The 24,428-nt window shown below is 37.1% G+C and overlaps 4 protein-coding genes and 1 pseudogene across 5 annotated transcripts; 3 read left to right on the forward strand and 2 right to left on the reverse strand.

Moving 5' to 3' along the window:
- Positions 1-904: 904 nt before the first annotated feature.
- Positions 905-2,773, forward strand: LOC137727716 (hyoscyamine 6-beta-hydroxylase-like). The gene is made up of 4 exons (XM_068466535.2): positions 905-1,184; positions 1,475-1,725; positions 1,956-2,271; positions 2,370-2,773. The coding sequence occupies exons 1-4, from the start codon at positions 975-977 to the stop codon at positions 2,610-2,612; spliced, it is 1,020 nt and encodes a 339-aa protein (XP_068322636.2). The 5' UTR covers positions 905-974; the 3' UTR covers positions 2,613-2,773.
- Positions 2,774-4,932: 2,159 nt separating this feature from the next.
- On the forward strand, positions 4,933-6,569 carry LOC137728390 (hyoscyamine 6-beta-hydroxylase-like). Its single transcript, XM_068467190.2, has 4 exons — positions 4,933-5,142; positions 5,426-5,676; positions 5,916-6,231; positions 6,321-6,569. The coding sequence occupies exons 1-4, from the start codon at positions 4,933-4,935 to the stop codon at positions 6,567-6,569; spliced, it is 1,026 nt and encodes a 341-aa protein (XP_068323291.2).
- A 1,424-nt stretch (positions 6,570-7,993) lies between these two features.
- Positions 7,994-9,498, forward strand: LOC137728391 (RING-H2 finger protein ATL16-like). The gene is made up of 2 exons (XM_068467191.2): positions 7,994-8,462; positions 9,184-9,498. Exons 1-2 carry the CDS (start codon positions 7,994-7,996, stop codon positions 9,435-9,437), a joined length of 723 nt encoding a protein of 240 aa, XP_068323292.2. The 3' UTR covers positions 9,438-9,498.
- A 5,259-nt stretch (positions 9,499-14,757) lies between these two features.
- Positions 14,758-17,464, reverse strand: LOC137730171 (protein KINESIN LIGHT CHAIN-RELATED 2-like; annotated as a pseudogene). Its single transcript, XR_015952747.1, has 2 exons — positions 15,630-17,464; positions 14,758-15,426 (listed from the first exon to the last, which is right to left on the reverse strand). The product of XR_015952747.1 is annotated as a protein KINESIN LIGHT CHAIN-RELATED 2-like (transcript).
- A 1,044-nt stretch (positions 17,465-18,508) lies between these two features.
- Positions 18,509-24,369, reverse strand: LOC137728061 (autophagy-related protein 9). The gene is made up of 10 exons (XM_068466945.2): positions 23,951-24,369; positions 22,536-23,177; positions 22,097-22,417; positions 21,220-21,442; positions 20,806-20,985; positions 20,503-20,709; positions 20,079-20,156; positions 19,931-20,001; positions 19,711-19,821; positions 18,509-19,553 (listed from the first exon to the last, which is right to left on the reverse strand). Exons 2-10 carry the CDS (start codon positions 23,105-23,107, stop codon positions 18,689-18,691), a joined length of 2,628 nt encoding a protein of 875 aa, XP_068323046.2. The 5' UTR covers positions 23,108-23,177; positions 23,951-24,369; the 3' UTR covers positions 18,509-18,688.
- Positions 24,370-24,428: the final 59 nt, after the last annotated feature.

The following is a 24,428-nucleotide window of genomic DNA, read 5'->3' on the forward strand; positions in this document are numbered from 1 at the left end:
TGGGATGTCACAAGTAATATATCCACACAAATTTTACAAGATTACAATCTTTGCCATGCATTATTCTTTTTGGCTATTATTATATTTCATTAAATATTATATCATTTTTAGTCATTTAACATAGTTATAACAATTTTATATAAAAATTTACAAACACTCACAATTTTTTTTTGGGAGCTTTAATGAAAAACTTCTGGTACTGTTCACTTTAACGAAAAACCACATTATTACACTAAAAAGTCAATCCTGATACTATTCGCTTTATCCTTATCGTTAAAATTCAAAGTTTTCAAACCTTTTCATTAGTTTTTTTTTTTTTTTTTTTTTTTGGTTAAAAGCACTTTTATAAGAAAATGTTTACCAAACACTCAACAACTTTATTTGACAGCTATTTATTTTCACAACATATCAAAACAATTTTTTTTTAAAAGCACATCAATGAATTATTCGCGTGTTATATGTGGGTCGGACGACATTGGTCATATTTATGAACTCAATATGTAACATTAATAAATCAATACACATGTTTTCTTTTATGAAACCCAGCGATATTCTAATAAACCTAATCTAAATGATGTTGAGGAGGATTCGAACTTTGGTCGTAGAGAGACAACACATTTTTTTACTCAATTTAGCTAAATCTGAATTTCCGTACACCTGTTAACATTAATTACTTAATAATGTTACGTGACAGTATTTGACAATTGTTATTGAAATGTATTTATATTTGGCACTCCCTACTTCCCCGCAACAAAATTTGGTTTCAAAATCTTCAACCAAACGTCCTTTTATCCCCTTGCCAAAAAATAATTGCAACTTGATTAATTGTGGAATATGGCACTGAAATTTATTTAATGCTAACAATATTCCTTTCCATCTTCACAACTTGGCGATGCATGTGGAATATGGCAGATGACTTCCTATAAAAGCCAACTTGCAACGATTTCTTTTACTCTTGTGTTTCAAAGGTTGATATGGAGACATTAGACCAGAATCTTGTTTCAAGCTGGTTTGATGTTCAATCTGTTCCCCAAACCTTTGTCCACCCACCTGAAAAGCGGCCCGGTAACAGTATTGACGTTCCTCCGTGCAAGTATATTCCTGTAGTTGATCTTGGCAGCCGTGATCGCAGTCGCACAATTCAACAAATTTCCAAAGCTAGCCAAGACTTCGGATTTTTCCAGGTTTGTAAAAAGTCATGCATCTTCATCAACATACACTTCTTCCATCTTGTTTTTTGCATTAAAGTTTAAGTTCAATTATGTTTATGCTAAACGAAAGTAGTCTGCCATTGAATAGATGTCAGTTCTTGATTAAAAAAAATTATTTATATGTTGTTGATAATGTGTTGATATTATTATCAAGTTGTTTATCGAAGCATGTCCGTTCCTATTCATTATTATTTTTATTTAATAAGGAGCAAACGTTTTTGCTCGGAAAATTTATGATACGAGCAGTATTGTTATTTTCTCAGGTCATCAATCATGGGGTTTGCAAGAAGTTGATTGATGACATAATGAGTATTTCCAAGGAGTTTCATAAAATGCCCCGAAAGGATAAGATAATTGAAGGCTCAAAGGACCCTAGTGGAAGATGCAAGTTCTACACAAGCAGTGAAAACTATGCGAATGAAGAGGTTCACTACTGGCGAGATGCATTGACTCACCCTGCTCATTCTTCTGAAAACTACATGCAGTTTTTGCCTCAAAAACCTACTCAATACCGGTACAGAGTGCTCATATCCTTTTCGAAATGAATGATATCCGTATTCCCTTTTCTCCTGCTACCCTTCTTTGGTTTCCTAGTATTTAGATTGAATAAATTAAAGAAGAATCAAAGGACATAAAGGTGACGAGTGTTTTAGGAAAAAACAAAAATGTGAAAATGACTACTCATTGCTTAATTCCATGCGAACGGAGATCGATGATGATTTTGAATTTTTCATGTCTTTGCAGAGAAGTTTTCAAGGCATACGTGGATGAGGTAAGAAACATGGGTTTTATGATTTTGGCGATGCTTGCTGAAGGGTTGGGACTGAGCAAAGAGTTCTTCAACGGTGGACTTACTGAAAATCCAACGCTGCTGTCCAATCATTATCCGCCATGCCCAGATCCTACTTTAACCTTGGGATTAAAGAAACACCGCGATCCGAGCCTCATAACCATTTTACTTCAAGATTCAGAAGGACTTCAAGTCTTCAAAGACGGGAATTGGATTGGTGTTGAGCCTATTTCTAGTGGCTTTGTTGTTAACATAGGCTACGTCATGCAGGTACGTTACATGTAAAAATCCCTTTATTTATGTTCTATTAAATCTTCATATACAAAAATAAGATCTCCTAAACATTAATTTGATGGCCACTAATGCAGATGATCAGCAACTCGAAGTTTAAAGGCGCTGAACATCGAGTGGTGACAAATTCAAGAGCTGCAAGGACAACGATTGCGTACTTCATTTATCCGTCTAATGAGACCGTTATAGAACCTGCAAATGTTTTGTGCAATCCACCACTGTACAGATCCATGAAGTTTACGGAGTTCCTTCAACACTTCAAATCGAAAGCTGCCAACGACGAAGAAATGTCGAAGGTTTTAAGCCTCTCGAGTAGCTAATCATGTGATCCAATTAATTATGATTAATTAAGAGAAAACACCATACGTTTGTGTCAAAACAATTATGACTATAGGTTGCGCACAAATAGTTAGGAGATGATGAGATTATATTTGTACTCGTGTGTGTTTCGATAACAACATTAATTATTAATTATTGGTTACTAAACATATTTAAGCTGGTTTAGGAAAATAATCCCGACAAGCTAGCCCATATGAAAATAAAAATTGGTGCAGGTGAGGACATGAGGGCATAATCAACCTACCAAAAGAGGAAATAATTATCTCACTTTTTGTTATTTATGGTTGAAGCAGAATTCAAACTTAAATTTCTTTCAAACAAAGAGAAGAAAAGTATCACAATTAATAATCTCTTAAGTTTCTTCTTCTTTTTTTTGACAATATAAGTATTAAGAGCAATTTGAACTTAGATGCAAGGGCACACCCTAACAAAACCTCATCCGCTACTTCCTTTTATTTATTTTTTTGAGTTCATCGATATTTTTATACTAAGGGGAAGGGGAGTTTGGCTAAGCAACACAATGGGCAGCATAATTTGGTATCAAATTCGTCATCCATGATATTCGAACCTACGACCTCTCATTTCTAAGTGAAGAGGAATACCCCCAGATCGTAGTACTTTGTGGCTCATCCGATGTTTTGTCTCCTTGATTGATTTGGAACTCATCGTATGGAAGACTGAATAACTAATCGATAAGAACTTGAGGAGACTTTAGAATTATTTGATGTACTGACAGATAATGTGGAGGGTTGAAACATCCAAATCATGAGCTTTATTGCTAGTGCTTGGCATATAAAAAATATATCTAGGTTGTTGACTTGGAGTTGTATTGTTGTACAAGTTGTGTGTTGTTTAGGGAAAGAAGAAAACTATAGCATGATTAGGAGATATCACATGCATCTTTGGTTATGAAGTGCAAACACAGGCTTGTATTTGAACAATATTTTTTGATTGAGTGACATGAGCATATAGTTAACAATGGCTCTTCAAAACTCTAAATCCATCAATTTAGGACAGGTTCTACATGTGGTTAAGTATGTGTATTATCACGTGAGATAAAAGTTTTACGTAATGAAAAAAATAGAGATAGGATGATATATCACCACTTATACCTAACTTGGAGTACATATATTTAAACGAGAATGCCAAAACCACTGGTAGTAGATTAACTAAGCATGCATGTCGCATAACTCAAAAATGCATATTGATTTTAGAAGTAGCCATATCCCAGAACTATCTAGTAGTAGGCCAACTCCGGACCAGAATTTCATAGTGGCCCAGAACTACCTTCATAATGTGTGACCTCAAAACCAGTCCAAGACAGGAAACCAATCTTCCAACACCTGTATGGTTCATCGATTTAAGTGGAAGTATACATGGCTTCTTGGCGGTTTAGCATCCCTTCAGTCTCCGGTTCTATGAAATTTAACATGTATTCAATCAAAATTTTAAGATAATTTATTAAAATTCTTATAAATTTGAGTATATTCAATTAGAATTTTAAATAAGTTTATAACATTCCATGTGTATTTAATTGAGAATTCATTTTAAAGAATTTTAAAAAGTTAAAGAATTTGAGGGATTAGAGAGATTTCTTAGTGTATTTTAAGAATTCTCAAATCTCACATCTTCCCATGAGATTTTGAGGGAATTAAATCTAAAATTTACATGAAATCTTTACAAATTAATTGAACTCCATCAAAATCCATTAAAATCCTCAAAATCTCAATTGAATACATCTCCTTAGTTTTGAATCAGTTACTCTTTATTTTTGCCTTTTCAAGTTACTTTTACAGTCTTGTTGAAATTCGTGCCTTGCATGCATCTTTAATGCATTGTCAAAATAATACAGTTCAATGTACAAGGGTACAATACATGTGCTCAGTTTAGCGTACAAGGATACAATACATGTACTCCACTAAAGTGTAACTAATTCTAAAAGAACCTGCGGCATTAGCTGAGCTATGGGCCGTGTCCATAACAGATTTGATCATCTATATCAGCATCTGTGAGACACAAAAATTCCCACGTTTCAGTCACATTCACGCCATTTGATCTTATTTGACAGTCACAATGAAAAATCCACGTGTTAGGGGAACAAAACTATTTTTCTACTACTACTTCTCAAATATGAAGCTTCATAACTCTAGAGGATTTGATTTGACACTTGTCATGGAAAGTTTTAATGTGTAACAGAATTTGCAGATTCCGCATTAATAATTCACGTGAAAGATGACATATGACTTCCTATAGAAGGCAACATGCAACCATTCATTTCACCATTGTATTTCACAGATTGACATGGAGCCAGTAGATCAGAAGCTTGTTTCAAGCTGGTATGATGTTCAGTCGGTGCCCCAAACCTTTGTCCAACCGCCGGAAAAGTGGCCTGGCAAGGATATCGATGTTCCTCTGTGCAAGAACATTCCGGTAGTTGATCTCAGGGGGCCTGATTGGAGTCGCACAATTGAACAAACCTCTGAAGCCATCCAAGAGTTCGGATTTTTCCAGGTTCAGAAAAGTAAAAAAAAAAAAAAAAAAAAAAAAAAAATCATGCATCTTCATCAATTTTAGTATTTTATTGTTTCATCTTGTAATTTACATTCAAGTTTGGACATATGCGCATAAGAAGCAGTTACAAACTTTCGATCACTGAACAAACAATTGTCTATAACACTGTTTAGTGCCTTTTTTTATTGTCTGTTTTGTGATCCTCTTGTTGCCGTAAAGTTTTTAAAGTTCATTTTGTGATCATATCATACGCTAAACAAAGTGTACTCCGCTACTTTCTCAGGTGATCAACCATGGGGTTTCCAAGAAGCTGATTGATGACACAATGAATGTTTCCAAGGATTTTCATGCAATGCCCCGAAAAGACAAGGAAACTGAAAGCTCAAAGGACCCAAGTGGAAGATGCAAGTTCTACACAAGCAGTGAAAACTATGCAAATGAAGAGGTTCACTACTGGAGAGATGCACTGGTACACCCTGCTGATTCTTCTGAAAACTACATGCAATATTTGCCTGAAAAACCTAATCGATACCGGTATGTAACGCTCTCGTGCACTTTTCGAACTTCTACGCACTTAATGAAGGTGACTTCTACCACTCTCATTTTCTCCCTTTGTACTCCTTTCATCTTAATAAACAAAAAATTAGTCTTTGGATTCAATAAATCAAAGGAGAGTCAGGGAAGGAGTGTGAAAAACGCTACTAGCTCATTGCTTAGAAACACGAATGGATCGATGATGATTTTGATTTTCCTTTTTTTTCATATGTAAGCAGACAGGTTGTCAAGGTTTTTATGGAGGAGTTAAGAAAATTGGGGTCTGTCATTCTGGAGATGCTTGCTGAAGGGTTGGGACTGAACAAAGACTTCTTCAATGGCGGACTTACAGAAAATCCAACGCTGATGTTCAATCATTACCCGCTGTGCCCAGATCCTAGTTTAACCTTGGGATTAAAGGCACACCGCGATGCGTCCCTCATAACCATTTTACTTCAATATTCAGAGGGGCTTCAAGTCTTCAAAGATGGGAATTGGTTTGGCGTTGAGCCTATTTCTGATGCCTTTGTTGTTAACATAGGCTATGCCATGCAGGTTCGTAATTACTTTTAACCTCGTTAGGTCTTTGTATACGCAAAAATATGGTTTCTCTACCATTAACCTGATGACGTGGACTAATGCAGATGATCAGCAATTCAAAGTTTAAAGGTGCAGAACATCGAGTGGTGACGAATTCAAGAGATGCAAGGACAACGGTCGCGTACTTTGTTTATCCGTCTAATGAGACTATTATAGAACCTGCAAAAGCTTTGTGCAATCCAGTGAATCCACCATTGTACAAATCCATGACGTTTGCAGAGTTCATTGGACACTTCTATTCGACAGCTGCCGATGCTGAAGAACTGTTGAAGGTTTTAAGCCTCACTGAGTAGCAAATCGGGTGATCTGCCGAACGATGATGATTGATTAAGAGAAATCGCCGAACATTTCAATGTTTGTGTTAAAAATTTATGACTATAGATTATGTGAACTTAAACACATATTTAGAAGATTATAACTCTCTTCGATCTTTCATATCAATAAAATTACTATTGTTTTCCCTTCAAAAAGATATATGCACACAGATTTTGCATTAAAGGCGCCAAGTTGGTTGTGTATTGTTTAGGTAAAGAAGCTTCTTTTAACAATATTTTTTTATTGAGTGACTAGCATATGGTTGACAATGGCTCCAAAAATTCATCAATTTAGGAAAGAGTTTGCCTTTGCAACAGGAGCATATCTTTTTTTTCTCTAAGCCTACTTTCTCATGGATGGAAAAATGATAAATATATGGCTCATTTGGATGTGCTTTTAAAATGAATGAAAACGCTTTTGGTGAAAATATTTTTGGAAACAATCCTTAGCAAAAATGCTTGCAAATCCTGGAAAATCACTTAAAGTGCTTCCTGAAAGAAGCACATAACTGGTGCTTTTTGTAGAAACCACTTAAAGTGTTTTTGAAAACTCAAAAAATATTTTCTCTAAAAACACTTTCAGTCATTTTAAAAGCACATTCAAACGAGTCCATATTCGGTTACGTTCAAGATTTTATCTCTGTTTAACCCAAGACAACATATATAATACATGGGTGACATATGAAGGCTCATCGTACAGCCTCATGCACTCCTCCTAGTCCTATGAATGAAAAAAAAATGCAAATATATTTAATTTGAAATGCAGGTGATTACAAAAGAAGTGCCAAAACCACTACCCTAAACCAGAATGCCCAGGTAGTCTTGAAAAGAATGGAATGAAATGGGCTGTAAGATGAAGTTGTAGGGAGGGACTATGTCCCAAACTATCTAGTAGTAGTCCAACTCCATTGTAGACCATAATTTCACAATGGCCCAGAACCACCTTCATAGTGTATGACTACAAAACCAATCTTTCAACACTTATATCTGGAGACGGATCTACAACACCATTTTTTTAACTTAATTTTTTACGTACTTTTTTGTAGAGCTATTCCGTAATGTTTCAACGATCCAAACTGTCTATCTTTTAAAATATTATTCATAAATCATCCTATATATAAAACTAGTTACAACTGTTAGTTAAAAGTAAAATTTGAAAGACACTTAGACATAAATAAAGGGCCACTAAATCGTGGTTTATATACGGTTTACGGTAGGTTTAGATTTTTTTATCAAAAATTTGTAACCAATCTCTTTATACTTTCACGTTTAAGTTGTTACTGAATTTCATTGATTTGATAAATTAAAAAATAAATCTTACTGAAGCTATTGGTCAAAATATTATATATCAGCATCTATGAATCACACTATCAAGTTTCAGTGACATTCAGCACCATTTTATTATGGCAACAAAGCACAAAAACTGGTACAATTTTGGTGATCAATCTCTCACCCTACACATCAAAAACCAGGTAAACTCCACATATCAACCACCTCTGCCTAGTCCACCTTCTTCTTTCCCTATATTAGCTGTTGTTCTACTAAGCCCCATGGCCTCAGCTTTCTTATTAGTGAGCTACCATCTCATCGTTGTCAAGTTTTGCTCAAACTGGCAACAAGTCAGTCTCCCGATCATGAGGTCTCTTACCACCTTGCGAGCTCGGCAAAATGAGGAACTACTCACAGCCTTCTCTCCGTCAGTGTGGAACCATGGGCTTCACGAATCAGTCATTCGTGGAATCCCAATTGTTCAGTTCAAGGGAGGAATTGATGAAGAGGGAAGTGTGTGTGGATGTGCAGTTTGTTTGAAAGAGTTTCAAGAACAAGACACACTAAAAGTTCCTCCCAACTGCAGCCATGAGTTTCACTTGGACTGCATTTAGGGGTGGTTCGGAATGGGATACCATACCGAAACTAGTATCCCGAATTCCAAACCAAAATTTTTCGGGACGGGAACTTGAAGACCAATCCCAAACCAAATTTTCGGGAATCCCAAATTTCGGGAATCCCGAAATATTTTCGGGATTTTGGGACAAATCGGGAATCCCAAATTGAAATATGAAATTATGAATTGTTCTTCAAATATATAATTCAAGAACACATTCATGAACTAGGAATTTCATTTCATTCACACTACCATTTAATTGAACACTGACATGCCTGACTGTTTTTATCATAGTCAAAATTCAAATTAATTAAACCTTTTTTGCAATATGTTGAGAGACAAAAGAATCAAGCCTTCTAAAATCATCAGCCATGGCAGCAGCAATAATAAAATCCACATGAATATCAAACAAAACATGAAAAATATGCAAGGTGTAGGGCATTCCAGGTTGCAGAGCATGAATTAGAAACTGCTAGCATCAATTATAAAAGAATAATATATATATAATAATTAATATTATATATTTTCGGTTCGGTATGGGATTCCCGAAATATCGAGAAGCCAATCCCGAATCCCATACCGAAATTTTGGGATCAGTTCGGGATAGCATCCCGAAAATTTCGGGAATTTCGGTTTGGGAAATTTTTGGTTTGGGATCGGGATTTTTTCGGTTCGGTTCGGGATTTTTGGGAATTTTTTCCACCCCTAACTGCATTGATGCATGGCTTCAAAGCAATGCTAACTGCCCCCTTTGCAGAACAAGTGTTTCGGGTACTATTCGTTGTCCAATCGATCATGTCATAGCACCGAGCTCTTCGCCTCAGGACTCGGAGCTGTTTTCGATTGGTAGTGATGTGGACTTTGTAGTCATTGAATTGGAGGGAGGAGATGGAGTCATACTTCCTCCTAGGCAACCACAAAGGGTGATTCCCCACAAGTCATTACTCATAGCACAACATTGAAGTTATGAACCAAGAAAGACGGAGAAGGTAAAAACTAAGGTCTGTTTTTCCCTTCCTATTGAATAAGTTGTAATGTGAATTTCTTTTTGTAATCTTTTTCCTTAATATAAGCGGTATTGGAAGAGGGGAAAATCAAGCTCAGGACTTGAGATGTATAGATGAATGCTTTTAACTAAGCTATAAACAACTGGTGCCAGATTAGGAGAGCGTAAGTCAAACTTAGGACATTAGGTGCAGAAGTGAATGCTCTTAAACTAAGTTGCAAGCTCTTGGAATGACATTGGAAGGGAGGATTCGAACTCGGAGCCTCGTATTGGTGAATTCTCTTAAACAGCTAAGCTAAAGAAGATGAAATTGTTGACTTGCAATTGGATAGTTGCATAACATGAGATAAACCAATGTATAGGGTCACATTGGGTTAATTTAGACACAACAAGAAAATATGTCCACGCGTTGTTGCGGGACTTGAATGTATTAGTTGCAACAAACATGAATAGTTTCCACACAAAGCAACTAAAAAGACGCAACACCTAAGAATCAATGAACAATTGGGGCATCTTACTCATATGTGAGAGTCTCAATCCCTATTGAACAAAAGTCCTATTTCTTCAAATTGAATCGACATCATTGATCAAGCAATTAAACATTCCTACTGGCAAATAATTGACCCATGAGTTGAGCAGATATATAGGGATTGGACACAGGGTACATGCTTAAACTATATAATTTAACAAAGGTAAAGGTCAATACAACCCTTCGAATTAAACTATATATCTAATTTACCAGAAAACTTTGTAAAAGTGACAGTTTACCTAATATAAACACTTAATTTTCCTATTTAAAACAATTTACCCATATTTTATAAGTAAAATATAGCTTAAGCTTAATTTATTAACAGCTTAATGCAGTTCAAAAGTAGTTTCTGTTGTGGCGAGAAGGAGAAGCTACAGCCAACCCGCCTTAACTTTTTACTTTTTCCAGACGCATATGTACAGTTTACCTGCACCCTCATATCATGTGTCTTGAGATGTTATCTATCCTCCACTTGTAGCATTTTCGCTCTTCTGCATGGGAACCTCAACAGCAAACGATCTGTTACCAGTTAATGGCGATGTCTTCTGCAAGACTGGACTACAAAGAGGGAGAAAAACAGTATTAGGAAAACACATTATACTCAAAATCATCACCAAAGATATTTTCAAACAAATTTTATAGGCAAACAGCATATATAAAAATAAAAAAGTGTAAAAAATTTTATTTCCATTTAGTTCTATTGTGATAAGTATACCTGAAACCATGGCTAAAAACTAAGCTTTCATTCATTTTGTTCAAAGAAACATTCTCAAGCAATAGAGAAAAAAAGTAACCTCTTCGACTGACCGAAATCATATAATTCCTTAATCCTTTCAACTTCGACAGATTGAAGTCATCTTATGAATTATTTTGCTAATAATTTGCAGCACAAATTATGCTCCCACCTATTTCAAAAAACCACAAAGTCTAAACATCACATTTAACATGAAAAAACTAAAATTGATTAAACAAACTTTAAATTGGCTAGACACAAAGCATATACAAACAAAGGCAATGTTGGTGTCCACAAAAGAAAAGGAAAGGAAAAAAAAAACCATACAACACTGTGAAATACCATTAATCACATATACTAACTACCAACATCACAACCTAATTTTTTTTTGGCCGATTCAAAACATTGTATTTATAAAGATTGGCACAACCCCATTACAAAAAAGATTGACACTTTTTTTCAGGCTCTGCTTAGTTTGAAAGCCCACATCTGGGATCACATATAAACACCGGGACAAAAACCTGGCAGCAACGAATGCAAAATCATTCACAACACAGAACGAAAAACATTAACTCACACAACATGATACAAAATCCTAACATACTAATTAATACAACATTATAATCCACCATCCCATTTGTCAACATAATTCACCTCTCTGACTATCTTCCCCCTCTCTCTCACCAAACAAAAATACCCATCTTCCTCTTTTGAAAGCTGCAATTATATAATTGAAAACAATATATAATAAAAATAGAAAAGAGTGAACTCAAGATTAATAAAGGCAAACCAAAATTTAAATGTTCATAGACGATCACCAAGCATTACACTCTAACTTTCAGTCAAGCTTAAACGGATATCCTATCTTTCCTTGTAACTCATCTTTCTTTTGATGGATATTAGTTTTTGTTTCTACATTTAAACAAAATGGTAGCATGAAAAATTCATTTTGCCAAGTTATCGACCATTAACAAATAGCTGCTAGAAAAGGTCAAAGTGAATAAGATCATTTCAACCTTTAGCTCGAGAACAATTCATAAAAATCTACCCAAATATGAAAATTCCTGCACCATTCTTTGTGATATTGGAACACAACATTAAGTTGTTTGATTTCAAGCAAGCCTACTTTACCTCTATACATGGAAATGGTCCTATTTGTGCTGCATTACACGTTAGCAAAACCATATTAATTGAAAAGATGATCATCAAACCTAGCTAGCTAGTTGAATTATTTGTTAATTAAACGTACTTGTGGCTTGCAAATTGGCAGGCCATGCCAGAGGGAGAGAAGGTGATCATGAGGGCAACTTCAGCATCGTAGAGGATAGAGAGGTCAAAAGGCTTCTTCAAAAGTTCATTTATGCGTTTGGAGAAGGTAACCTCTTAAATCTCACAAAAAAATAAAAGTCTTCTTCGTTAGCGAAATCTCTTTCTATCGGGAGTTCTAAAAGTTTTTTTTGTGTAAGACATAAACAATCTGAATCGTTCTAGCATCCTATTTTTTCACCACATAAACAACAAATCACAAATTTAACACCTGCAATGGTATACAAAACCAACCGTAAACGAAAAAGAGAATGTTGAGAAAATAACCCAGATGAAGGCAGCTTTGGAGAGTTTAGAATCCAAGTATGGTATCAACAGCCAAGATATAATACTTGTAATATCCTTTTACAGATCCCAAAACAAATACAATCTGCACAATCAAATTTCTTGTTATAGCCAAAAGAGAACAATAGTCTGCAAGGTAGTGCATCTCAAACATTAAATGAATAATTCAGATAAAATGAAATCACAAAAGAACACAGAAATTTAAAGAAAAATTCTTTATAAATTAGCATCCTGACCGTTTTGGATCCAAAAACCTTTAGCACACACATTGCACTGCAATTTATCTAAAATAAAACCCTAAACCTATGAAGGCAGCGTCTGTGATTTTTCTTTACTGAGTTATGATAAATAATAAAATCTAGCAATGAAGTTCCACATGCATGTGTCTCTGTGTTACATTCTTCTTCTCGCTACTTCTTTTTTATTAGAATTATGTGTTGGTTGTTGCCCGAACAGAAATTTCAATTGGTTAGCTTTGAGGGCTGGAAATAATATTTTCCGAGCAAGAAAACAGAGGCAAATAAATAAAACTGTCGATTGAGTGCAAGTTGTATCCTAAGAAATTCTTAAGCCAATGTAATTGGCTTCAAAATTCTTGGTTCTCTTCAGATAAATTTTTGGTTATTGTTTCTCTCTTTCATGCAAACTTACACCACTAAAGGAAGCCAGAGATTTTTACCTTTTACCTTTTACCTTCGGTTTGAGATCCTCAAGTCATGCGCTCTGCAAGCGGTTCCAGAAAACAAAAAGCATCGTTTCCTGAAAATAAAAGGAAAACTACACCATAAACCCACACTGAGCATCTAAACACATAAACAAAATAGCCAAAATTTGAAAAACCAAAAAATTAAACAAAAATTGTATCTGCAGACCAAAGGCCACCAAAAAAAAAAAAAAATTTCTTAACAAAAGACTCAAAAGGAAAAACAAAAATTGTATACCCTCAGCACAAAAGGGCTTCCAATGCTGCACACAACAGCTCCAAAATTTGATGACCAGCGCTTCCTGAAAGCAAAAACCGAATCAAATTAGACAACCAGACGCAAGATCGAAGCACACAGACATAACCACCAAAATCACAAAAAAAAAAAAAACATCCAAACACAAAATCCAACTGCAAATCAAAAGGCACAAAACCATTAAACAGGGACGCTGAAAAAGACCTAAAACTCTCAAATATATGTATTCTTATTCCACATATCCCGCATACATGAACCTAACTTGCCAGTGTTCACCACCCCCACTCCTCCCTCTCTCTTTATCTCCCTGCAATCCCGATGATTTCTCTCACTGTCACCCTCTCCTGGCATGGATTAATAATTACCTCAACAGCTAATGGAGCCAAAGCCAAACCCCCAGAGCTTCGAAGGCAGAAATGATCACAGAAACAGGAATAGTCCTTCTTCCTTCCCCACTACTGCTGCTGTCACTTTCTCTCTCCAAAAATCAATTGGAAATTGTTTAGAGAGAGAGAGACAGAGAGGCTAGGGTGATGAGGATTGGACGAAAGAAGTATGAAAAACGTAAAGGACATGAAAGCTTAAATTCGAGTCCCAAATTGAAAACAGAAAGGAGGAGTGTAAAGGTGGTTTACCGAGGTCGGGAGCGGTGATCACTTCAATGATTCAAATTATATTTAAATTATCTTCTTTAGCTCTAAAACAACAAACCCAGAAGAAGAAGATGAGGTGGAAGATGATGGATGTTCATAATCGAAGAGTTTGAAGGGATTTACCTTTGGATTCTTCGGCTTTCAGATGGAGTTTGCTTGTGTGTGGGCCTGCAACAACTTCGTTTGCAGGCGTGATGTTTCCATGGAATTTCTCTCGGGCTTACATAGAGAGAAAGCTTATATGAATGATATTTCTTATGTCCATTCATTTTTAATTTTGTCCCAAGATTTTCTTTTGATCTATTCAGTCCAAGGACCAGAAATAAGCAACGGTATGGATGATGAGAAAATCGTGTGCAAAAATCAATTTCTAAAAAGAAATTAGATTGCTCAAGTCTAAAGGCATGTTTACTTGCAAGAAATAGAAATTGAAATCATTTCCCTCGTTTACTTTCCCTGCATTTACTTACATGTAAAGAATTGAAAACGCGTACAATTTTTCTTGAAATCTGCAATCAAATGCCTAAAAATTGGAAATAAATCGACGGGACTAGTTGATCCGATTTCCTTTCCTTCTCCTGTATTTTAGTTCTCCAATTCCTTCAATTTCCCATTTGTTAAGTAACATGCCCAAAAAAAAAAAATAAGCCAAGGGCAAAAGTAACAAAGCAAGACATATGAGCCAACACCAACATCATCATCATCACATACGTCTTTGCCAACCAAACATAATCAAGAAGTTATTCAAGAGAAACAGAGTTACTATATTGTAGGGCAACATGTCTCAGACAAATCTGGCAAGAGAGTGTAAACCTGTCGGGCCACACGCTTGAAATATAGATTAATTTCCTACTAAACAGATGATAAGTGTATCACAAAGACTGGTAAGATCCTTTATTAATCAAGCAATTAAGGACCAAGATTATTATTACAAGCTTCGTAGGCAAGCTCAACTCGAATGCGGGCCAAAATCATCAACTTGCACCAGAAAAAGGGTGATTATTCCAGAATAATGAGACTTATTCTAGTACACAAATACTTACCATATGAAGACATTGGAAAAACTAGGAATCATTATAATTTGTGTTGTTTATATAACTAGCTACGTAAGATTACCAAAAAAAATTAAAACCAGCAGCCACAGACCCTCACCAATCTATGAAGCCTTGCAGTCCAAGCTATGCAGCGGATGAATAAGTTTGAGCATCTTCTAAATTATGTCCAAACACTTCTAATTCACAGGAAATCGGCCTTTTGAACTCCTGTCAGATGCATGCGTTTGGGTCTGGGGTATAGGTAAGGCCTTTGTAGTAAATTCATTACTTGCAAATGTGTTACGGGCTTTAAACTTCAATTGTTCAAGAACTCAGTGTGCTTCTTTGAGTTCGTCTTCAGCACTTGGTCCGTGGCTTTCCCAAGCATCAACTACTTGCTGCTGGAATTGGATTGCAAGGACAAAGCTGGAAAATCCAGGAGAGAAATTCTGAGAATCTATATTTGTCCATAACAATCGACATAAGACTAAACATTTTTACAATAGAATTTAAGTGCCAGATTCGTACTAAGTTCACTTTTGTTGAGCAGGAAAGAATGGGAAATAGCAAGGTTCATAACCACATTGTATAAATCTAATATGCAAGACAATCAGAACGAGTGTTCAGACCTTCCCATGGCAGCGTATGCTTTTGAGAGGTTCTGGCATGACTCAATTGAATCGGCATGATGGGGACCAAGTGAGACATCCATGATGTCCTTCGCAACAGCAAACATCTGTGCAGCTGACTGAGGTCTCTCTAGTTCTAAATATGCTGCCCCCAAGTTATTGTAAATATAGCCGACGCCAAAATGCTTGGGACCAAAGCTCTCTTTCAACCTCTCAGCTGCACTCTCCAAGTAAGGAACAGCCTGTGAGACCTTGCCGGTCAACAGAAGTAACCACCCTATTCTAGCTGAAACACTTCCTTCAGAGTGCTGTTCTTGTGAGAGCCTCTCAAGCAAAGCCAATGTTCTTTTTAACAGTGAAATTGCAGTTTCAAACTCATTCATAGTTTCATATTGCATTGCTATCTCCGAGTATGCTTCAGAAACACCTACTGGAGAGACTGTCTCTCTCTTGTCAAGAATTCCACAAGCAAGCTCCAAACATCTCTTTGCATCTGCCGTTCTTTCCTGATTACATAATGCTTTTCCCATCGAGATAAACACCAGTGCCCTAGTCTCACTTTCCTTATCTGCCTGCTGAACAACATGCTTCAAAGTTTGAATAGCCTCGTCAAAGTTTCCCAGGGCAATCTGCATATTAGCAGCATCAATCTCTGCATGAAGCAAGTCGGAACTAAGACCCCAATTCTTCAAAACCCTTTGTGACAATGCATTTTGCTCCAACGCCTTCTCATGCTCCTCCAACCCTGTATAAATAACCGCAAGAAGCCTCCTTCATGTGCAACCTCAACCGAATTCTTCCCCAACTTTTCTTTGTGAATCTCCAACGCCTTCATACAAAATCCTAATGCATCCTTAAAGTTCAAAAGAGCTACACATGCCTCTGCCAAATCCCAGTGTCCCTTGCCAAGTTCAGTACTATCTTTCTCCAACATCAATTCCTTAATCTCCAAACACTTCATAAGATTCCCCAAAGCCTCCTCTCTCCTCCCCATTGCCGTCTTCACATTCGCCAATTCAAGCTGCACAGCGTGTAGCACTGGCCTAAGATCCCGAACATCAAAACCCTCCTCCTCTAATCTACACAATGCTCTATTAGCCCTATTAAGGTACCCCAAACTATCACTAAACCTTTTCAATCCAGAATTAACAGAACCCATCAATTGTAAAGCCATGCCAACAACCAAAGAGGGCTTACCGCTATCATCTCTATCCAAAGCTTTCAATGCCCTGGTAGCAAAAGACAGAGCCTTTTCAGGATCCTCACCTTCCTGGTCAAGCTTGAGACCGACTTTCAGAGCAGCCATGCCGAGCTCCCTCTCTTCGAAAGCCAACTCCATGGCCTTGAAAGCCGCAAGCATTTCTTCGGTGGTTTTCGCAGACTCGAAAGCTTCTTCAAGGTCCCATTTTTACATGGATTTTCTCTGCCTGGAGGAAATTTGAGGCGATGATTCGACGAGGGTGTTCATATTTCGAGATGGGTTTGCTTGGAATAGGCTGTTTTGGGAGACCGATTCATGGGTTATGGCGCAAGGACGGAAACGTGCCGGTGAGACCGGCGGCGGAGAGGGGAAGGAGGAGGGGTGGTCGGAAATGTACTTTCTGGAAAGAAGAGAAGGAGCGGAGGATTTGAGTCTCAGGCGAGTGAGGTGGGAGAAGAGAGAGATTGAAGATTTTCTCATGGTCGGAAGTGTTGAGAGGTTTTTGTGAATTTGTGATGGGATTTTTGTTAAACCCTTTTTGCATAAACCCTACGAACTGCTTCTGTGAATAGAGCAAGCGGAGACGATGGACAAGAACCATGATGTGGGCAGTAATATTTTTTGCGCGGTTTTCTTTTCATTTTGTTAAAGGGAACTCCCGGCGAACCGTGGTTATTAATTTTTTTTAAGTTTGAAAGAGCTTAGTTCATAGTCAAGCAAATCTACAATTTATAAAGTATCGACATAATTGTGCTTGTTTAGGAATAAAAACACAAATAGGATGGTTTGAGTGTATCATCTCTCACAAAAATATAAAATTATCGCTTTTGATACCATTTAACTCCATATTAGTTTCGTTTAGTGTAAGAGATCTTTGGATCAGTCTTGTTGAAGTTTCTCTTCTTTTAGAATCATTACTTTTGTTGCCTTATTGGTAAGACTATTAAACTAGCCATTTATGAGAGTTGAATTGGAATTTTCTATTTATAAGCATTGTTTAATATATTGATGTGGATGAAATATCGATACACAAATTTATAAAAATATAGATGAATATATTGATATTGATATCGGTCGTCTTTGATGATGCAAATTTTGTCGAAACATAAAAATTCAAACTGAAACTTTAAAGAAAATCATATCAAACCATGATATATGACAAATGATAGACGGTAGAGACTTGAAGAGAGAAAGTGCCAATTTGAAAATGGTAAACTCTAAGTTGGGGTTGGTATATAACTCATTCATATTTAGTCGAAATTAGAGAAAAAATTCTCAAAAAAAATTCAAATGTGCAATGATTCCGGTGAAATTTTCTTAATAAATCGATAAATATTATCCATATCATAAATTTTCCGATTTCTCGCTAACATTTTGCATTTCAGACTCCAACCCCCTCCCCCCACCATATCGATGCTTGGTTTTTGGACATTTCGATGAAAATATTGACAATTTCGTCGATATTTAAAACATTGTTTACAAGTGATCAAGAATACAACTTGATAATCCACAATACTAGTGGCATCATAGAACAAGAAATTAAAAATGACAATTAACTTACATATATATGTGTGTGTGTGTGTGTGTGTGTGTGTGTGTGTGTGTATGGATATAACTGTACAAATTTGGAGGGGTTCTGGATGTTCTTTGGCCTCAGTCACCCTCACAAAGTTAAGCATTGGCCTAATCAAGAATCGGTTGAATTTATATACAACAAAGAATACACAGATTCGTTTAATGAGTACTTAACGTTAATCACATTCCACAGTAGCTGCAAAACCACCCAAATTACTTAAGCAAGAACCTCTTGAAAAAACCAGAGGGGAACAAATCTATATCACTAAAAGCTTGGGGGTGGCTATGGCTTTATTTCCAGAGTTTCTGGAGGTCTAGTACTATACACATCATCGAAATGAAGATTAAACTCTCCTGCCTCTAAGTCTAGGTCATCTACATACCTTGTTTGGGACAAACTGTGATAGTTCCTCCAATCCAACAGTTGTTCTTGTTCTTGTTCCAGTTCTTCTTCTTGTTCACGTTCCTTGAAGCTTCTTTCTGAGAAGTTTCCGTGATAATCATCTGACGGCTGACGCATGAAGTTTGGAGGATCGAGAAAGCTTGACTGGGGCTGTTTGCCGCGTTGGGCGAAATCTGGAGGCTCGAGAAAACTTGACTGGGGCTGTGTACCATGTCGGCCAGTTCTAGCCCACCAATGACTCTGCATTGGATGTGCAGAAGTACCCGCGTCATGATGCTGAAGTACACTCTCTCGGTGGAAAGGTGCCAACGTAGAAGCCCCCCTATTAGACTGTGTACGATCATCATAGTGTTGAGCCCAAAGATCTTCAAATTTCAGTTGATTATCTAGACAGTTGGTTGGATTCCAATCAGCAGAATGTTGCTCAGTAGCTTCAAATGGTTCTTCTGGAATGTCCCCAGTGTAACTTGCCGTATGGTGTGGCCGAGAGGTGTAATACCAATCAAGGAGATAGGGGTGATTCTTTTGATCCGCATCAATTAACCACAGTGACCCCATGTGATAGCCAGTTCCAGGGGTTGGCCTTTCCCGTGATAAAAAGTTCCTTTCGCTAAAGCCTCTTGGAGGAGAATATGTGTGTCTAGTTCCTTGTCCCTGCAACTTTTGCTCCCGGAAAGTTCTCAGTTGTTTTACAAACTGACTTCCTTGAGTATTTGGGTCCCATGATGGATAGTTGCTCTTGAAGCTGCCACAAAAATTGGATAGCTCATAAGATTTGAGATGCGGAAAGGAATTTATCCGGGGCGTGCCGAATTAGCATAGTCCTAGTAATATTGCATTTTTTTTTACAACTACTTAATTGCTGCCTACAGGAATCTTATGGGTAATGGTTGTGATCATACCTCAAAAACGATTTCTCCATTTTCCCCTGAGAACTCCTCTGGGAGCGAGGTACATTGTAAGGAGACCCGTAATTGCTATTACCATGTTTTCGGAAGTCGAAGGTGCTAAAACTGCCAAGAATTCAGGGCAGTCAAATTTTGTATTCTTGTTAATAGAGTATATGGTGCCAGAATACAGATGAAAAGACAGTGACAACAATGATTGGTGAAGAATACCAACCTACATACATGACCAACACCTTCAACATCTACCGTGAAGTCTGCAATAAACTGTAATATGTCATCCACCCTCTGCAAAATAAAACACAAAAATACATTAAAACAAGAAACTGCAAATTGTGAGATTAGCAATTACAATAGAAACTGACCTTCGGGACAACACATATAAGTAAATATGGAGCAAGGAAGATTGAGGCCATCTCCTCAAGTAACATCATTCCAGTATACTGCATTTGGAAAAACGAAATAGCATGAGCAGCAGCTTAATTTGTGTATTAATCATAACACGCAATAATAAGTTGTTTTGTTAAGAGCAAAATTATTTACAAAACTAGATTTAATATTAGTTGTGAACAATCAAACATTTACTGGGACATATCTATATAGACTCAACCACGTATGTGATGCAGAAATGGCCCTACTAAGTATCTGTTTCACCAACGGGAAATAGAAATGCAGAATGGAACGTACTATGTATGTGATGCATAAATTCAATTGGCATGCCCATGATTATTTCCCATAATCAATCCCAGTATAAAACTGACAAGAGGAAATGAAACGTCCCAGGATTACCTGAAACAGGGTTTCAAACTCTACCCGAACCCTTTCCGTATTCTCTTTGCCACGCCATGTCTTCGGCATATAATGTGTATATTGTACCACCATAGACATTGCCACCTCTGGATCAAGGACCAGCAGCTCATTGGTAATGGCAGCCCTGCTGATAGCTGTTATAGCTCCAAAAACAGCAGCATACCAGAACAAGTTGCGTCCAAATATCTACATGGTTCAAAAATATTGTAGAAACAAAACAACTTATTAGCATCGATATGTATACAGACAGCCTGATATAGCATTACTTTATAAGTATCTTACATGGCCCTCTAGCAGAGATTCCTCCAGAAATGCAATGATGATTAGAATAGCAGCAAACCCACCAGAAACAAAAGAGATGAATTTCGCTATTATAGAAATAATAGGAGACGGAAATTGCTTCAGATAATCAGAAGCATGCACTACACTGCTAGTGATTCGGTGTTTAAACAAATGCTCCACCTGCCATTCACCATGCAGGTCGTACAATTAATACAAAGAGAGAAAAGTGCAAAACACAGCACAATTATAGACACTGCAAACAAAAAGCATGAAGGGAGGGGAAGATTGATTTTCCCAAGCCAACATATTAATTGGACCTTAAATGACAACTTTTGACTACCAAATTTTCCTGTAGCATAAGTACCAGACATGGGAAAAGGATTGTGTTGAACTTGAGAGGAACAAAAATATTACCTCATTAAATTCCCTAAACATCCACCTTGACAAATTTGACCACCTTCGAGATGATGCTGTGCTTGGATGGTTATAAAACTGTTCTGCATGCCTCAGGAAGAGATATACCAGCATGAATATGACAAGAAATGGTGAAAGGAGAAGCATTACGAACCCAACTACCATAAGCCTTTTCTTTAAAGTTCTTGGATTAGATATAAAGTCCCTTGTAACACAGAAATTTCTGCAGAAAGAGTACACATCGTTACAAAAGAATTATACAGCAGAAGACACAGGACAAATAATATGCTCCAGAGTGCATCCTATTTGAAAAGAATTACACACTTCATGTATAAGGAAATACACAACACCAGACAATGAAACAAGAATGAAAAACTATCAACCAAACCATACTCTACCCTTGAGTAGTCCTTGAAGCATGACCACTCGAACCAATAAAACCTCCTACCCAAGGTTCTAGTGTAGATAGGTCCCAGTTTATCATTTTTCTTTATATCGTGCAAAGATCTACAAGTACACCAAGTAGATTAGAAACTAAAAGCAATTACAATATTCAACAAAGTTTGACCAAGAGACTATGCCAACTCAACCCAATACTTTCTTGCCAGCCAGGGATGATCTCTGATATAGCTTCTAATTTTTAGTTTCATTTTAAAGAAGTGCATTACAATTTTGCTCCTAGCATCTATAGGATAAATATTCACTGTAGCTAACAAAACATGTAAGTACAAAAACAACAAAGAAGGCATCATAACGTATTCCAGATAACTGTAAATATGATATAGGTCATATGCCACTTGGATAAGAGATCAAGAATCCAAGTGAAATCGAGGAGTACACAAGTATAGCATAATGTTTGTACTAAGATTCACCCTACCGATCAAACATGCTCTGCAGAATGCACCAATTTAAGGTCCACTCAAGGGTTTTTGTCAGTATTAATCGTTCTTGCTTTCCATCTGAGCCAAACTTGACAGTTGGACCAGCACCTGGAACCCACTGTGAAATCGGGAAAGCAAGCACTCCCTTGTTAAGCATTCCAATCAAGTAGTTCTCCTTCCGCATCAATCGCATAACCACATCATGAGCAGAAAGATCTTTGACCACACAGAGCTGCTGTGATCTTTGTAGCTGAACAACTTTTTCAAGAATTGATGCCCATGGCATGGTCTGAATTTCATTGTCTGTGACATGGAGACTGCAAGAAGACAACCAAAATCACAATTCTTTACTAATAAAGGCATAGGTTCTGTAAAAAACAAGAGACATTGCTAAAAACGCATTAAATCTTTTGAGGTCGAACCATTCAGACATACCTGTTGTGATAGAAGTGACGGACACCCAAAGTATCCCTTAACTGAGAGAAAAACCTCAAAAAACAGAAGACCAAATAAATGGAAAATATGCCCAAATATCCAACAATGATGGCTTTGGAAAGAGTTAGAGGGGTTAATGGGTGCTGATGAAGGGCTTCCTTAGCAAGGTCACAGGGCTTAATTCCAGATTCGAATGCATCCATCCCACATTTTGCATTACGAAGACCATTCCAATCAACTTTTAATAAGAAGAATCCTGAGAACAATATAGTGAAGCCCAAGCTCAGAAGTTCAACTATCCACTTTATAATAATACACCAAAGTCCCTTCTCACAGTAGTAGCTGTAGAGCCTTTCAAAGAACAGGTCCAAATCAGCAATTGGTTCCACATTTATACTCTCACCATTAAGAAGCCCTGAAGGGCTCTCACTGCCAGGACTCGGTGCCCTACCATATTCAGATAATTCAACCTCAGGAGCCACATCCCTAAGCAATGCTGATGTCAAAGATGAATCGCCTTTCCACTTTAAAATGCCAAGAGACGTCACACCCTTCAACCTACCGAACATCATTCACAAAGGCTGACAATGGACAGATACAGCCAGTCCATTCCACAAACCACTATACCTGTTACGCAGGGTTCTGTAAGCAATAAAAAGCATAAAATAAGTCCTTTTACCGGCACGTAAAGTTGTAGACAAACTTCAACATAGGTGAAAGAGGGAAAACTATACAATGCAGTAACAAAATTAATAAGCCCTCCCACTAAAACCGAAGCACCTCAATCAGATTATCATCACATTGGAATGACAGTTTAACGAGGATCAAATTACAACTGAAACCAACCATGCACTGTCTCCAGCATACTAAACTGATCAGCTAAACCCAAGTTTTTTCTGATTGAAAATAAACTAAAAAGTATATAAATACGCCAAAAAAAACCAAACTTAGAAATGGCCTCTAGTTTCACTATCTAGTTGAGTAAAAGTAACACAGCGCAACCGCGAGAAACGCTCAAGGAACCTCTCCAGTGCAATGTAACACAAAATCCCGTAGGCCTAGCAACCACTTTGTTTTTTATCCTACATAAAGCAATATACTTCGGCTGTTTACTTTCCGGGAAAGTTCCAGACTTTTGTGCAACAAAGTAAAATCATATCCGAAAATCGGAATAAACCTGATCATTGAGCTTGACCACAAGTCAATTCGCCGAGAAAATAACAGTCTTAACAAACAAATCAAACAAAACCCAGAAACCCCAATGCAAAAACTCGACAAGAAAAAGTACAAAACCATGTTTATGCACATAATTAAAAATTGAACAAAACTCCAACATATTTACTCTTTCTTTTGGGCTAAACAAACAAAACCCAAATCGAAAACCAACACGATAAAGTTAAAGAAGGAATCTTTACGTCCGACCGACGAAGCAGTATCCTCAGAAGAGTCGAAATCAATGAAATTTATTGGTACACAGGAAAGATACGTTTCGAAAAGGACACCCAATTCGAAACGGATTGGGACGGTCAGAGAAAAAGGGCAAGGGGAAGAGAGGTGTGGAGGTGAAAAATGGGGAAGAAGCTGAAGGGCAATGGTCCTGTAAACACAAATGGCTCTGCGATTGATTGAAAGCAGAGAGGAGAAACAGAAGACAGGGGAAAGCTTTTGGGGTTTTTATTTTTATTTTTATTTTTATTTTTTTTTGGTGTTTTGTTTTCTTCTGCTTCTTTCTCTCCGTGTGAGAGTTTGCTTGTTAAATTGTATCAAATAATAAGAAAAGATTGGGAAGGAGACGTGAAGTTGGGTAAGTGCTTTTGCTAATGGAGGCCTTTGCGTTTGATGCTTCACAAGCCTTGGTTTCGTTGGAATTGAAGAATAATGGGGTCAAAAATC

Source organism: Pyrus communis, chromosome 10 (assembly GCF_041283825.1).
Source record: "Pyrus communis isolate YQ-2024b chromosome 10, ASM4128382v1, whole genome shotgun sequence".
NCBI classification, from domain to species: Eukaryota; Viridiplantae; Streptophyta; class Magnoliopsida; order Rosales; family Rosaceae; genus Pyrus; species Pyrus communis.

Excerpts from the sequence above, each read along its gene's own strand:
- LOC137727716 (XM_068466535.2), top strand. The coding sequence starts at position 975 with ATGGAGACATTAGACCAGAATCTTGTTTCAAGCTGGTTTGATGTTCAA. Across the intron at positions 1,726-1,955 it reads CAAAAACCTACTCAATACCG|AGAAGTTTTCAAGGCATACG; the intron begins GTACAGAGTGCT and ends ATGTCTTTGCAG. Across the intron at positions 2,272-2,369 it reads ACATAGGCTACGTCATGCAG|ATGATCAGCAACTCGAAGTT; the intron begins GTACGTTACATG and ends CCACTAATGCAG.
- LOC137728061 (XM_068466945.2), bottom strand. The coding sequence starts at position 23,107 with ATGATGTTCGGTAGGTTGAAGGGTGTGACGTCTCTTGGCATTTTAAAG. Across the intron at positions 21,443-22,096 it reads CTGCAGAGCATGTTTGATCG|AAATTTCTGTGTTACAAGGG; the intron begins GTAGGGTGAATC and ends CTCTTTCTGCAG. Across the intron at positions 19,822-19,930 it reads GGTGTTGGTCATGTATGTAG|TTTTAGCACCTTCGACTTCC; the intron begins GTTGGTATTCTT and ends AATTCTTGGCAG.
- LOC137728390 (XM_068467190.2), top strand. The coding sequence starts at position 4,933 with ATGGAGCCAGTAGATCAGAAGCTTGTTTCAAGCTGGTATGATGTTCAG. Across the intron at positions 5,143-5,425 it reads AAGAGTTCGGATTTTTCCAG|GTGATCAACCATGGGGTTTC; the intron begins GTTCAGAAAAGT and ends CTACTTTCTCAG. Across the intron at positions 5,677-5,915 it reads GAAAAACCTAATCGATACCG|ACAGGTTGTCAAGGTTTTTA; the intron begins GTATGTAACGCT and ends ATATGTAAGCAG.
- LOC137728391 (XM_068467191.2), top strand. The coding sequence starts at position 7,994 with ATGGCAACAAAGCACAAAAACTGGTACAATTTTGGTGATCAATCTCTC. Across the intron at positions 8,463-9,183 it reads CAGCCATGAGTTTCACTTGG|ACTGCATTGATGCATGGCTT; the intron begins ACTGCATTTAGG and ends TTTCCACCCCTA.